Here is a 15,373-nt window from a genome sequence, read left to right on the forward strand (position 1 = left end):
GCATTGCAGATTTTGTCAAACATGTTTGAGAATATTGGGACGTATGGGACTGCTCAAAGACAGGATCGGTAGTCCTCAAATTGCATCTCTGACCTGCTCATTAAACGAGCGTCAGTGACGACCGCACGCCCCAAGTACGCAACGACATGGGAATTTTGTCTCTGATCTCAAACTTTCTGGGACAGCGTAAGATTGTCATACCTTCATACCGACCTTGAGCCATCCCGGGATATTCTGTAATATTCGCACTGAACACAAATGTTCAAACCCAACTGAGCCTCTGTAATCCGAAGGTTAGCAATTCAAACAAGTACATGTAAAATCCCATAGAGATTGCCAATGAGCGCATTGCTGCCCTACAGCTTAATTTACAAGGCTCTGGTCTCATGTTGTGTGCTTGTAAACAAACACCATGTGACTGGGGACCACCAGTAAGCTTCATAATGAAAAATTGTGACGGGTGAAATTTAGTGTGATGTTTATCACCTAATGTATTGCACAAGTTGACTGTAGGTATTTACTTAAAAAGTAGCTGCAAATATTCAAATGTCTAAAAAAAAAAAAATCTAAGAAATAGTTTAAACAGTATTGGAAAAAAACATCCCATGGCTATTTCCAAATAAGGTATACCGCCCAAGCCTAGTGTACACACAGCTTAGGAGCCAGTAGGACTAACTTAGGTTTGTAGTGCCACACGTGACTACTTATTTTTAGCTGGGAGGAGAATATAGGTCTATGTACCAACACAGATGGATTCCAAGATATTTCAACTCGTCAAAGCAAGTGTCTACAAATAGACCTACCAGCCCACTACCCCAAGTACCCCATCACAGAAATAGCATTGCCCCCCCCCCCCCCATCTCCCCCTGTCTCTCACTCCGGGGTGAAGTTTCCACTCGGTACAGGTCTAGAATCATCTTCCTCTCCCCCAATCCTTACCTTTACCATTAGTGGGGAAAATCCTAAACTGACCCACGATCGGTGTCTAGGTGCAACTTAAATGCCCCTTTTCTCTCTCTCTCTCTCCAGACATTCTGTCCCTGAGTCATGGCGGACAGGAGAGCGGAGAAGTCATGTGAAGAAGCCAGCGGATCGTTAGCCAGGCGGGAGTACGAGGTGGCGGTGAGCCACTGCACAGATGCGCTGCTGGCCCTCGGCCCCCCGGCCCTTCCCAGCCCTGGTACCCCCGCATCCAACCCCCCCAACGACACGGTTACCCCCCTCCGCAGCCGCGCCCTGCTCTACAGGATAGCCGCCCTGCTACAGCTGGTGAGACGTCAGACTGATCCGGGATGCACACCTTTGGGCCCACACCCGTACCCACTCCCTCAGTGGGCATATGGCCCACAAATGGGTTTGAATTTAAGTGTGTTCAAGTAAAGTGTCATAAGCCCATCTTGACTTGGATTTGTTTTCTGAGAACCAGATAAAACGAACCAAGGTCCCACCTCCTTTCATTTCTCTGCCGCTAACTGCACTGTTATCTCCTTCTAGCACTAAAAGTATACCCCACTACTTAAGCCTCACGATTATAGAGACTACTTAAGTACTATAATTATATTGCGAGTGACTCCGCTCTGAGTAGCAAAGATATCAGTTCTGAGCACTTATCTAAGACTCAGTCAGGACCTCTGTCATATAAAACCCACGAGGTCAGTCATTCTGCTGCTTTGACTTCCTGTTTTCTTGTTTTCTTTCTACCACCAGAAAAACTATGATCAAGCAGATGAAGACTGCAAACATGGTGAGTTGGTGGAGTACTTATCATAACCCATTGTATTGAAGTCCCATCCTCAGGTTACACAGTCATATACCAACTATAGACTTGGATAGAGGATGCACTTGCCATAAAGCCTGTTTTTGCATGGGCAGTGCCATGGAGTGCTTTCACCATTTAAAAACTCATAGAAGATCACATGGACTACTTTAAAATTAGGGCTGGGAATTGCTAGGGACCTCACAATACGATGTTATCACAATACTTAGGTGCAGATATGATATGTATTTTGATTCTCTATGTATTGCGATTTGAATACAATGATTTTATTGCGATTCGATGTTCCAAACATATGGCTAAGCCTATGTCGGCTGCAGAGAGTCGAGAGAGCATGAGAAAACGAGTTTGGATCCGTTAGAAAAATAAAAGTGCTGAAAAGAAATTGGCTCCCTATTAAAAAAAGATAGAAAACAAGCTATGAAGGAAAAATACTGGAGTTTTGGTGCAGGTACAGTCTACTAGCGCAACATTTTCTATTGAATTATTGTTAAAATGATACGATATCGTCAAATAATAGCCCCGATATGTAACTATAAAAAAAAAACAAGACTATTTCAAATGGATATAGCCCTGATTGGAATTTGCCCAGAGCCAATGCGCCAAAGACGCCCTCTATCCAACTCTATAGGTATAACACAGTCCTACTCAACAGACCTTAAGTTTTTATTTGCAATTAGTCATCTCAGATAGTTTCATTGCTATTAAAATCATTCTAGACATGATGTTATGCTAAACAAATGTTAGGGTTAGAAACAGGTCAACATCTTGGGAAAATGTCAGCGCTAAGGTTCAAGCTCAAGTTAGTGAAAACTTACAAGACAAGTGGTTTGCATAACATTAGCTGTCGTAGCCGCGTGGAGCGGGACTTCTGCACGCCATGCCTGCTTCAGTAGCTAGCTATGCCCATGTCAAGACAAGCAGTTAGAATAACATTGGTGGTCATAGCCCTGTGTCGCAGCACTTTACCACACCATGCCTGCTTCAGTTCAGCAGCTATGCCTATGTCATGTGACTTGGGTGGAGAGAATGCAGTTCGATGTGATGGGAGTGAGCACACGTTCCACGCAATGTAGTGCAGTGCGATCACGCAAAGTAACATTCCCTGTCGTCCTGTGTGTGTTTATTGTAGTTCTGGCCGAGGAGCTGGCCAAGGGAGACGGGTCGTTTCAGGCCAGCCTGCGCTGCATGCTGCTGGACGGCAGCCTGCACGAAGTGGCTGGCCTCCTCTCCAAGTCCCTGTTTGGGGAGCCTCTGGTAACACTTGCTCCCGGCCTTACTTCTCTGTTAACCCTGCCTCTTCAACACCTACACCATCTTTTTCACCCTCCTAGTTTATCACCTCTTCTTTCTCCCTCTGTTATTTTTCCCCACACCTTTTTCTCCTCCTCTTCCACCTCCTCCTTTTCCACCCTCCCCTTTCCACCTCCCCCTCTTTCTCCTTCTGCCTTTTCCTCCTTTTCACCCCTCTTCTCCCTTCACCTCATTTTCCTTCTTCCATTTTGCTCCTTTTCCCTCCACCTCCTATAACTGATCTATGGAGACAAACACAGCCATTTAGCTCTGAGAGCAGCTGGAATATTTGGTTCCTTTGACTTTTCCAGGAAATGTCCTCTGGGTTTTTTATGAAGCAGGTTCTCTCAGCACAGAGGAAGTGTTCATGTTGACTGTTGAATCGATATGCTTTTAAGGGTTTGTAGCTATGTTATTCTCCAGCCTCTTTACATGAGGGTAAATGTCAGAAAATAGCCAAATATTAGTGTTGCATATCTCAATTGACTTGAAAAAAAGTAATTCCTAAAATATGAATACCTTTTTAGATTAACAGGCAGTGCCCAAGTGACCGTTTCAATTTTGTGATTTATTTTAAGTGTGTGATGCCCTGTTCTGGTGTCAGGAAACAAGCTTGATTCTCATGAGGATACTGTCCCTTAGTTAAACTCCCAAAAGCAGATAACCTTCAACAGTGAAACGCAAAGCCTGAACACTCTGGTGTCTTATCTGGCAACCAAAAAGCGTAGATATGAAATCAGTTATTTGTTCTCAAGTTGACTAGAACCAGGGAGCAACAAACATGCTGCTGCATCAAGTATAAGAATCATAAGCGGCATCCACAGAACCATTTTGACCAGCCTGTGAATGGATTTGGTTTTGGGATAAACAAATGTGTTATTCAGAAAATGTATGTATCCAATAATATTTTGTATTGACCAGTGACTGTGCCAAGTCTCTTTAATTGATAGTCTAAAATCCTTTTGGATATGCTTGCTGATATTGTATGTGTTGTAATGTATTTCCTATACCTTTTCTTCTTCAGAACGGCATCGTCACAAAGGACTTAACTAGATTAAAAATGCTTCTCTCAGAAATTGAAGTAAGTGTTTGTGTGAGGTGGTCTTGCCTTATGTTGGACTTTGGCCTATGAGTATTGATCATATTTAAGTGAATGACACTGCAGATTTATCACCTGTTGCAGTACTCGAGGTCAACTAATTGTTTGAGTGGACATTAAATGTTATTGTCTTATGAATACAATACTTTCTCTCTCTCACAGGCCATTCGTGGCGAAATGGCTCCAGAATATACAGACGACAACGAGGAAGGTGAGCAAGTCGTCCTCACGCGGGAAAAAAAAATATATTTGGATGCGTTTATATATGTCAACGATTTCACAGCTTGTGCTCAACACACAGTCAGGCTCAATGCTCAGATTTGCTTCGAAAAGGAAAGCTCTTATTTAACGCCCGGTCGCAGGATATCGAAAGACCAAGCCTTTAGAATTGGATTTCATTTTCACTTTGACTCAAGTCTCAAAAGCTTGACTCAAAGTCCATATGTAGGTGCTTATTTACTGTGTGAGTGGGATGTTTTGTTGATGTAGTTATGTCCTTGTGGTCAAAAGTACGGGATGGATGGCAGTTTCGCCCCCCGCCTAGAGGAGTTACCAGCAGTGAGGAGTACACGCTGTGTAAAAGGTAATGCTATCGTGCGTTGCAGACTCTTATACCGGTGGCTTAAGACCATAGTTCATATAACATATTACATGGCTAGTTTAACAAGTAATTGGCATGTTGTATGCAATCACTTTGTCACATTTGTACATTGAGTGGCCTACAATTAAAGCCATTGTTATTGTACCTGTATTATGTCCACCTGCTGCAAACATGGGCTTGTTTTTCAAGCAATAAACATTTATTAACTCTTGTTACCTAGCTGAGTAACTGACACAGTTTTTCAGTGTTGGTTCAGAGGGTGAGGCCCTTTGGCTTTTGGTCCTTGGGGGTTGGTTTCCCGGACACTATTGGAAATGAAAACCACGTAACAAGTTGACGCCACCTGGTTGAATGTCCCGTTGTCTTCGTCATGCTCCTCCAGGTTCGTGGAGCAGGGCCTGTGTCGCTACGGTGCCCAGTGCACGTCGGCCCACTCCCAGGAGGAGCTGATGGAGTGGCAGAAACGCTACGCCTCGCGCCTCATCCGCCTCAAGCAGCAGCAGGAGAGCAAGCACTTCACCGAGAACTACATGGAGGCGCTCATCGAGAAGTGGATGAACTCTCTCTCCCCTGAGAAAGTGGTCAGTTAACCCTAGTCTAGTCACTTATCTATGGCCTTAATAGACTAATGTTAAAATACACCCTCCCTTACTGGAAGTAATCACTGATTTTAACTAGTGGAGGACAGGCCGAGAAGCTGTTTGCTTGGGTCTTCAAATGCGTTAACACGAGCTCCCTGCCTCCCTTCAAGTAATCACTGATCTAACCCAAATTGAGAGGTGGTCAGATCAGGGATTAGTACTTCAAGGAGGGGAGGAAGTAAAGATGCTTGTATTGGGACAGAGCCCTTGAGGCTGATGCAGGTGTAGATGCAGTGCTGCTGTACTTTCAGCATATTGATTTTTAGACTTGTTGACTCTTTCATTTTGTCTACTTATCTCAAATAAACTGCCCTTTTAAAATGTACATTCTATTAAGCTGTTATGTCCTCATTTTAGCCAGGCTTTTATTTTGTTCAACTCTCCTTAACTTGGCATGAATGGTGTTGTGTTCTGTTCCTGCCGTAGCTGAGTGACTATTTGGACGGCGTCAACGTGGAACACAGCTCCAACCTCTCCGTAACGGTCACCACCAAGAAATCAGCTCACTCCTGGACCTTCTCCCTGTTCTGCAAGGTAACAGGTGCTCTGTCTCACTCAATGTCAGCACACCAAATACCACCCTATTCCTTATACATGGCACCCTATTCTCTATATAGTGCACTACTTTTGACTAGGACCCATAGGGTTTTTGGTCAAAAGCAGTATATAGGGAATAGAGTGCGGTTTGAGATGCAACCAATGGTTTCAAATAAATATATTTCCAAAAGCACCACACGAGTAAATTTTGATTTGAAATCAACATCTGACTGTTATCTGTAGGCCGTGCACGGCCATATCATTATAAGCAACTTTGATAAAGACTGCTCCCACGCACAGGAAAGCTCTGCATGTTGGTTTGGTCACGTGGACCTTTATCAAGACATTATCATAACACAGATAAAATAATTGTGCAGAGGTCGTGTGTGGGAGAAATTTGTATCATATTTAGATTTTTTTTTACCCCCATTCCCAGCACCACAGCAGGAGACCATGTACTTATGCGTCTGAACATTCACTCTCAAAAGCCAACTTTTTCATATACCCATTGATATACTCTTAGACTGTAACTGACTGACAATGCTTCCAAAGAGCACTCGCATGTGATGCAAAGTAGCCCGTTATCTCTGATTTCACACTTTCTGCCCCTCCCCCTCAGCCTGTGAGGAAGCTGTACCGCATCGCCCTGCTCTATGACGCCCACCGGCCCCACTTCTCCATCACGGCCGTGTCGGTTGGCGATGCCGGCGCCCAGCGGCTGCAGGCGGCGGCCGAGGGCTGCCAAGAGTGGACAGCGGGCGAGGAGGCGCTGGCGGCCGACAACGGCATGGACCACTGCGTCTACACGGTGGTGGTGGGCTTCAGCACCGAAATCTTCGGCACCTTCCGCCAGACCATCGTCTTCGACTTTGGCTCGGAGCCCGTGCTGATGCAGCGCATCATGGTGGACGCTGCCTCCATAGAAGGTGTTTTGTTTTTTTGTGAGAGATATTGACGTTTTCAGTTATAACTTTATAACCTCCCACCCTCCCTCAGTAGTCCAAGTTTCTAACACAATAAAACCAAAACTAAAATGATTAGGAAAATAGAAGTTGGGTTATATTGATAATGGGTTGCACGTGTGACATTCCTTAAAAGGCCTCAGTGCTTAGCGATGTAATAGGAGGCAACTGAACTCACCCTATCCACCACAATGTGTAGCACCAACCTGAGTGATACGGCAGCCATGTACAGCGCATTCGGAAAGTATTCAGACCCTTTGACTTTTTCCACATTTTGTTACGTTACAGCCTTACTCTAAAATTGATTTCAAACATTTTTTTCCCCCTTTTATCAGTTTACACACAATACCCCTTAATGACAAAGCAAAAACAGGTTTTTAGAAATAAGTATTCAGACCCTTTACTCAGTACTTTGTTGAAGCACCTTTGGCAGCGATTACAGCCTGAAGTCTTCTTGGGTATGACGCTACAGACTTACTAAAGACTTCTTTTACTCACTATTTCAGACGTGCAAATGCAATGTTAATTGTTCTTTTTATCCTTTGGTTATGTAAAAAAATTATCTGTGTACTGGCCAGTCCTCATAGCTTTTGTAGCAGGTCAATATTCCCCGTGATTTGGGCCAGGTGGAATCTGCGTGGGCAGAATTTTCCTAAGCTCCCCTTCCTAAGCTGGAAGAGGATTTGAAATAAAGTAATACTTGTGGAATCAAAACGTCAGAAAATTCAGAACACTGTTAGCCATTATTATGTTTACAGACAAATGCATGAACGCGATTTGATAAGATTCAATAGGATTGGAATAATAATATCAGGATTATATAGGTCTCTATGAGTAAGAACCTGCAGATTCTGTCTAGCCTTACCCAAAATCCCGTGACTTACAGTAAAATGTATATATGGCCCATGCGGGAATCCAACGCACAACCCTGGTCTTACCAGCTGAGCCATCAAAAATACTCAAGTGCAGGCCAATATTTAATTTTCTTACCTCTTTATTTATCTAGGCAAGTCAGTTAAGAACAAATTCTTATTTACAATGACACCTAGGAACAGTGGGTTAACTGCCTTGTTCAGGGGCAGAATGACAGATTTTTACCTTATCAGCTCGGGGATTCGATCCAGCAACCTTTCGGTTGGTTACTGGCCCAACTCTCTAATCAGTAGGCTACCTGCCGTCATGCTCAAGTGTCAATATTAATGGAAGGTGTGGTTTTCACCCTCTCCAGACCTGGAGCACCTAATGCAAGCCAGGCAGCAGCTCCTGATGACGGCCAAGCGCTGGGACCCGTCCTGCAAGACCATCGTGGAGTTCAGCCCCAACGAGACTGTGGACCTGGACCGCAGCCTGCTGGCCCGCTACCAGATCCCCCTGTCGGCCGACCAGCTCTTCACCCAGTCGGTCCTGGACAAGACCCTGACCCGGGACAACTACCAGGCCCGCCTGCACGACCTGCTCTACATCGAGGAGATCGCCCAGTACAAAGAAGTCAGCAAGTGAGTGAGAGCCTCTTTGTTGTAGTCTTGTTTCCAATCAGTCCTATTCTGAAAACCTTCAACCACTGACAATGGGTTGTATTGCTAAAAAGACACTTTTTAAATAGCACTTCCATTGCTAGTGATAATTGTCTTTTAATTGTAAAGAGTGTGTACTGATTGAGTCTGTTTTCTCCGAAGGGTTGGTCCTTTTATTTATTTTTAGTCAGTCACACCTCTTGATACCTGCGAATATACATTTTAGTGTTATGTTTTATGTAGTGTGTAGACATTCTGGATTGAACGGGGGTCTGTAAGACTGGCCCACCACAAGGTGTCAGAGTCGATCTTCCACAGTAAAAGGGTGTGTGTGTGTGTGTGTGTGTGTGTGTGTGTGTGTGTACACTACACACGTGGCCAGGCACACAGCTAAAGCCCTTTGGATTAGGCATATCTCCTCAGCATCCCCAGAGATTTCCCCCAGACCAGGACAGTTTTGTTTTAGAATAGAAGTAATTTCTTGTTTATAAACTAAGGCGACTCCCCAAAACCCCCCTGTAATTTGACACCTGCTGCTGTCCTCAGTGGAAGGTGAGAAGGAGACCAGGTTATCACAGCAATCCAACCCTGATTAAGACCTAATCAAAGGCCCCCCAGCCTTCACTCAGTCAACCCAGTGGAAGGAACCAGGGTTCCCCTCCCCCACTGTTCCACTGTTCCCCTCCCCCACTCCTTCAATGTTATTGTCATTTGCCTGGGGCTGTGGAATGGATTCCTCTCAATCATCCAATTTACCATTGAGGGCCGGTTTCCCGGGCAACAGATTAAGCTGAGACCTGGACAAGAAGCATTTTCTATGGAGATTCTCCATTTTAAAGTTATTTTATGTCCGGGAAGTATGGGGCTTCATGGGGTGTTCATGGACCTGTGAATTTCTGGCTTTGCATGCATGCTCATCTGATTCAATACAGACTATGTAATAGTTTTATATAATAATATACAATATAATTAATACACCATATTAGGATATATAATACAAAAATGAATATTGTATTAATACTACTATAATATAGTCTAATGTCCCTGTCAAATACCCTTCACAGTATTGCTGTCTTGATAAGAGAAATTGATATCAGAGAGAATTATTTAGGCTGTCCATGAACCACCTGTGACTACTTGGCACAACTCCAGTGTCTTTTTTTCTTTTCCAAACAAATGATCATTCAACGATTAATCTGCAATGCTGTCTAATTGTTAAGGTCCCTAGCTTACCTAAGGGACTCCCAAAGCTGACAAACATATGGTCCAAGTCAGTTTTGCCACTCTGCTGAAATAGCAATTGGTAGATTTTCATGCCAAACAAACCCATATTCTTTTACCCAACACAAACATATTTTTACCACTAACAGCTGTCTATGTGAATGCCTCCGGGCAAAACATTTGCCATGTAAACCACTGTGGATCACAACAATCACTGTTTGCATATAAATGAACAGAATGAGATAAGGTCAAATTTCAGGAAGTAAAGAGGTTACACCCTTACAACCTTATTCCAGTTAAACATGGTGCATATTTTGCAATGACTCCAGTCCAGTCCCATTTCATTGTTAGCCATCTTTGCCACTGTCCTATCCTCTCCCCTCCCAAGTTCAACATCAAAGTCACCTCAGCACTGGCTAACAATGCTAATGTCTATTTCCAATTAAATTAGGCCTAATTCTGATGTCCATTTCTGGCTAACTTCGCTCAGGCCTACTTCTCCCCAACTCCCGCCTCTCCTCCGTCACATCATTTTCTAACAATGCTAATGCTCTCGTTCGACTAATTTCTGGCTGATGACAAAATGTCCTCTCCCACCAGGTTCAACATCAAAGTCAACCTCCAGCTGGTCACCAGCTTCATGCTGACGGGCATCTCGGGTGGCGCCAAGTACGCCCAGAACGGACAGCTCTTTGCCCGCTTCAAGCTGACTGAGACGCTGTCGGAGGACACGCTGGCGGGCCGACTTGTCATGACCAAGGTGAACTCTGTCTTGCTGTTGCCCCTGGCCCGCCAGGAGTGGTGCAGCCAGCCCCCTGGGGTCAAGGAGCGTGTCTATGAGGCCTGCATCGAAGAGAAGACCAAGGACTACATTTTCCTGCGGATATGCAAGGACTGCTGCGAGGAGCTGGGGTTGATACCTGATAGGGAACTGCAGGTACGGACCAAATACATCGTTGTATAACACTGATTGACCTAGCAACAAGTTGCTACAGAAAAGTTGATTGGTTAGAATAGATCATTTATTTTTCAAGTGAGATTTAAAACATGATAGCTGCCGCAATAGGTGTTTTTCTATTTATTTTTGTGGGTAGGTTATTGGATGAACAGATCTAATGTCCAGTATGGAGTAGGTGCCATTTTAGCCAAGTTCCAATATGGAGGATGTTGCATTTGTTCCCTGTATTTCAATACAACACATAATCACACCATGGGTAAGGTATAATGCGTTTGAGTCACAAGGACATCTCCCTTGATATGGCGTCAGCCTCGAAAAGCTTGTTTATGTCCCATGTAGGACAGAGGAGATGGCATAGAAACTATTCTCTGAGTCGGGGGAACGGTTTAAACCCCTTAAAGGCCCACCACCCCATCCTTCTTTCAGTCTTTTCAATCTCCCATTCCACTGTGTCCTCTGCCATTTGAGAGCTGAGAAATCTTTAATGAAAGGGTCACCTCTCCGTCTGAGGCTTTAGCGAAAGCAAACTCTCAGGGTGAAAGGTCCCAGTATCGATTGCCACTTCACAAAGGTTAGCGCCGTCCACGGTAAGGCTGGCGCTCCAGGGAAAATTGCACTCTGCCAGCGCGGCGAGAGATCCCAATTACTTTGCCCAGTGGCGGCTAAAGGCTGTTCTTACCCGCCGGTGTGAATGATGGGCTGGCAGGGGAAAGCGAGGCCCGGGCATAAGCAATTATCCGAACAAGCCTGTTGCAGGGAATATAATCTGTCCGTCGTGTTTTGGAGCAGCTCATGTCTAAGTGATTAGGACAGGGCCCGTGTCGACGGGGGAATTAGAGCTAGCCATCTAGCCACCCGGTGGAAAACCCATGCTGTTATGAAATGAAACAGAACTTTGTCAGGGAGAGAACGTGCCCCCTAGTTAAACGAAGAGCCATGATTACCAGTGCCAAGCAGACTGACCCCAGATGAGGAACAAATGTAGGGATGGAATCACGGAATCTAGACAATAAAACGGAAGTCAACTATATAACAAAAAAGGTTTGAACTTGTATATGCGGTGCGCACAGCAGCACTTTGTGTAGCTGGTGGCTATGATGCTAATGAAAATCTGGTAGACAGAAAGGCTTTCCCCAAAACCTGTTTTAAATCAATATTAAGTACAAAGTAGCCTATGCTTACCAGGCAGAATGACATCATGATTATCTGCATTCATCCAGTGAGTATTTGTTTAGCTAATTCTACCTGCGCTACAAAAACAATCCCAGCCTCTTTCTAGGTGCGCAATGGAATTAAATTGTAACTGCCTGTATACAATCCGCGATGTGGAGAACACGGAAGGCGCTCCAGGGAAGTTGTTGTTGCACATAAGACACGAACAGAATGCATCAGTGATTCACATTTCCTGCAACTTTGTGAAGAGGCAATGAATTCCCCGTCTGTGTGCGCGTCTACCACTATATGTAGCCGTTAGCGATGAACAGTCTTCCGCTAGATTGAAAGGTTTTCCCAAGAACCTCAATTAAATGTTAACTACACAAAGTAGCCTATGCTTACCTGACATGATGTCATGGTTATTTGCATCAATCCAGTGGTTATTTGTTTTGCAAACTCTACCATCACATGTGCACTACAAAAATATATCTAATCAGCCTTTTCCAATGGGCACGCTGGAATTAAAGGGTGACTACACCAACAACAAAAAATCATTTCCCCCAGACCTCAAATGTTGTCCTGATGTGGTGTAAGTATTGATGTGGTGTACCATTTTCTATTAAAACACTGTGATTTTTGAGAGGGAAAACCTGGAGAGAGAAAAACATGGAAAAATAAAACAGATTTTTATAGGGCCCTATAAATGGTTGCCCCTGGTCCATTAAAAAGGAGCGAGGGAGACCGGCACTTTGAATTTGTGACAACCATCTTAGCATTGCGTTGATAGGCCATTGAGTAATATGTCAGTTATGTAGAGCCAATAGTTTCCAGCTAAACCTCTCTAAACTGCATCTTTATTTAGTCTCGAAACACTTGGTTTGAGTGACCTAAATAAGTGACCACTCCTGTGTTCCCCTCTGCCCCAGGTGGAGCTGCAGTTTCAGTTGAACCGCCTGCCCCTGTGTGAGATGCACTATGCTCTGGACCGCATCAAAGACAACGGCATCCTGTTCCCAGACGCCAGCCTTACACCCACCATCCCCTGGAGCCCCAACAGGTACACACACACACCCACCATCCCCTGGAGCCCCAACAGGTACACACACACACCCACCATCCCCTGGAGCCCCAACAGGTACACACACACACCCACCATCCCCTGGAGCCCCAACAGGTACACACACACACACCACCATCCCCTGGAGCCCCAACAGGTACACACACACACCCACCATCCCCTGGAGCCCCAACAGGTACACACACACACCCACCATCCCCTGGAGCCCCAACAGGTACACACACACACCCACCATCCCCTGGAGCCCCAACAGGTACACACACACACACACCATCCCCTGGAGCCCCAACAGGTACACACACACACACACACACCCATCCCCTGGAGCCCCAACAGGTACACACACACACACACACACCACACCATCCCCTGGAGCCCCAACAGGTACACACACACACACACACACCATCCCCTGGAGCCCCAACAGGTACACACACACACACACCCATCCCCTGGAGCCCCAACAGGTACACACACACACACACACACCACCCCATCCCCTGGAGCCCCAACAGGTACACACACACACACACACACACACACACACACACCATCCCCTGGAGCCCCAACAGGTACACACACACACACACACACCATCCCCTGGAGCCCCAACAGGTACACACACACACACACACCCATCCCCTGGAGCCCCAACAGGTACACACACACACACACACACCACCATCCCCTGGAGCCCCAACAGGTACACACACACACACACACACCATCCCCTGGAGCCCCAACAGGTACACACACACACACACCCACCATCCCCTGGAGCCCCAACAGGTACACACACACACACACCCACCATCCCCTGGAGCCCCAACAGGTACACACACACACACACCCACCATCCCCTGGAGCCCCAACAGGTACACACACACACACACCCACCATCCCCTGGAGCCCCAACAGGTACACACACACACACACCCACCATCCCCTGGAGCCCCAACAGGTACACACACACACACCCACCATCCCCTGGAGCCCCAACAGGTACACACACACACACACCATCCCCTGGAGCCCCAACAGGTACACACACACACACCACCATCCCCTGGAGCCCCAACAGGTACACACACACACACACCACCATCCCCTGGAGCCCCAACAGGTACACACACACACCACCCACCATCCCCTGGAGCCCCAACAGGTACACACACACACACACCCACCATCCCCTGGAGCCCCAACAGGTACACACACACCCACCATCCCCTGGAGCCCCAACAGGTACACACACACCCACCATCCCCTGGAGCCCCAACAGGTACACACACACCCACCATCCCCTGGAGCCCCAACAGGTACACACACACACACACACCCCACCATCCCCTGGAGCCCCAACAGGTACACACACACACACACACACACCCACCATCCCCTGGAGCCCCAACAGGTACACACACACACACACACACACAACACACCCACCATCCCCTGGAGCCCCAACAGGTACACACACACACACACACACCCACCCACCATCCCCTGGAGCCCCAACAGGTACACACACACACACACACCCACCATCCCCTGGAGCCCCAACAGGTACACACACACACACACCCCATCCCCTGGAGCCCCAACAGGTACACACACACACACACACACACACACACCCACCATCCCCTGGAGCCCCAACAGGTACACACACACACCATCCCCTGGAGCCCCAACAGGTACACACACACACACCATCCCCTGGAGCCCCAACAGGTACACACACACACACCATCCCCTGGAGCCCCAACAGGTACACACACACACACCATCCCCTGGAGCCCCAACAGGTACACACACACACACCCATCCCCTGGAGCCCCAACAGGTACACACACACACACACCATCCCCTGGAGCCCCAACAGGTACACACACACACACACCATCCCCTGGAGCCCCAACAGGTACACACACACACACACACACACACACCATCCCCTGGAGCCCCAACAGGTACACACACACACACACACACACACACACACCATCCCCTGGAGCCCCAACAGGTACACACACACACACACCATCCCCTGGAGCCCCAACAGGTACACACACACACACCATCCCCTGGAGCCCCAACAGGTACACACACACACACACACATCCCCTGGAGCCCCAACAGGTACACACACACACACACCCATCCCCTGGAGCCCCAACAGGTACACACACACACACACACACCATCCCCTGGAGCCCCAACAGGTACACACACACACACCACCATCCCCTGGAGCCCCAACAGGTACACACACACACACACACCATCCCCTGGAGCCCCAACAGGTACACACACACACACACCATCCCCTGGAGCCCCAACAGGTACACACACACACACACACCCATCCCCTGGAGCCCCAACAGGTACACACACACACACCCATCCCCTGGAGCCCCAACAGGTACACACACACACACACACCATCCCCTGGAGCCCCAACAGGTACACACACACACACACACACACCATCCCCTGGAGCCCCAACAGGTACACACACACACACACACACCATCCCC

General features: G+C 47.0%; 1 protein-coding gene across 4 annotated transcripts in view; it reads left to right on the forward strand.

Annotated features, from left to right (window-relative positions):
- LOC106585679 (probable helicase with zinc finger domain) overlaps nt 1-15,373 on the forward strand; it is a 73,189-nt gene that overhangs the window by 4,601 nt on the left and 53,215 nt on the right. For 3 of the 4 annotated variants that reach the window (XM_014172153.2, XM_014172162.2, XM_045705950.1), the window contains exons 2-13: nt 1,030-1,269; nt 1,708-1,744; nt 2,907-3,031; nt 4,092-4,148; nt 4,329-4,377; nt 4,656-4,749; nt 5,150-5,348; nt 5,835-5,942; nt 6,565-6,871; nt 8,136-8,403; nt 10,243-10,579; nt 12,682-12,812. In XM_014172153.2, the coding sequence (XP_014027628.2) occupies nt 1,048-1,269; nt 1,708-1,744; nt 2,907-3,031; nt 4,092-4,148; nt 4,329-4,377; nt 4,656-4,749; nt 5,150-5,348; nt 5,835-5,942; nt 6,565-6,871; nt 8,136-8,403; nt 10,243-10,579; nt 12,682-12,812 (1,934 nt within the window). In that variant the 5' untranslated portion in view covers nt 1,030-1,047. The remainder of the gene's footprint in view (nt 1-1,029; nt 1,270-1,707; nt 1,745-2,906; nt 3,032-4,091; nt 4,149-4,328; nt 4,378-4,655; nt 4,750-5,149; nt 5,349-5,834; nt 5,943-6,564; nt 6,872-8,135; nt 8,404-10,242; nt 10,580-12,681; nt 12,813-15,373) is intronic. The other variant, XM_045705958.1, reaches the window with a different exon arrangement.

The sequence above is a fragment of the Salmo salar genome, chromosome ssa02 (genome assembly GCF_905237065.1).
Source record: "Salmo salar chromosome ssa02, Ssal_v3.1, whole genome shotgun sequence".
NCBI classification, from domain to species: Eukaryota; Metazoa; Chordata; class Actinopteri; order Salmoniformes; family Salmonidae; genus Salmo; species Salmo salar.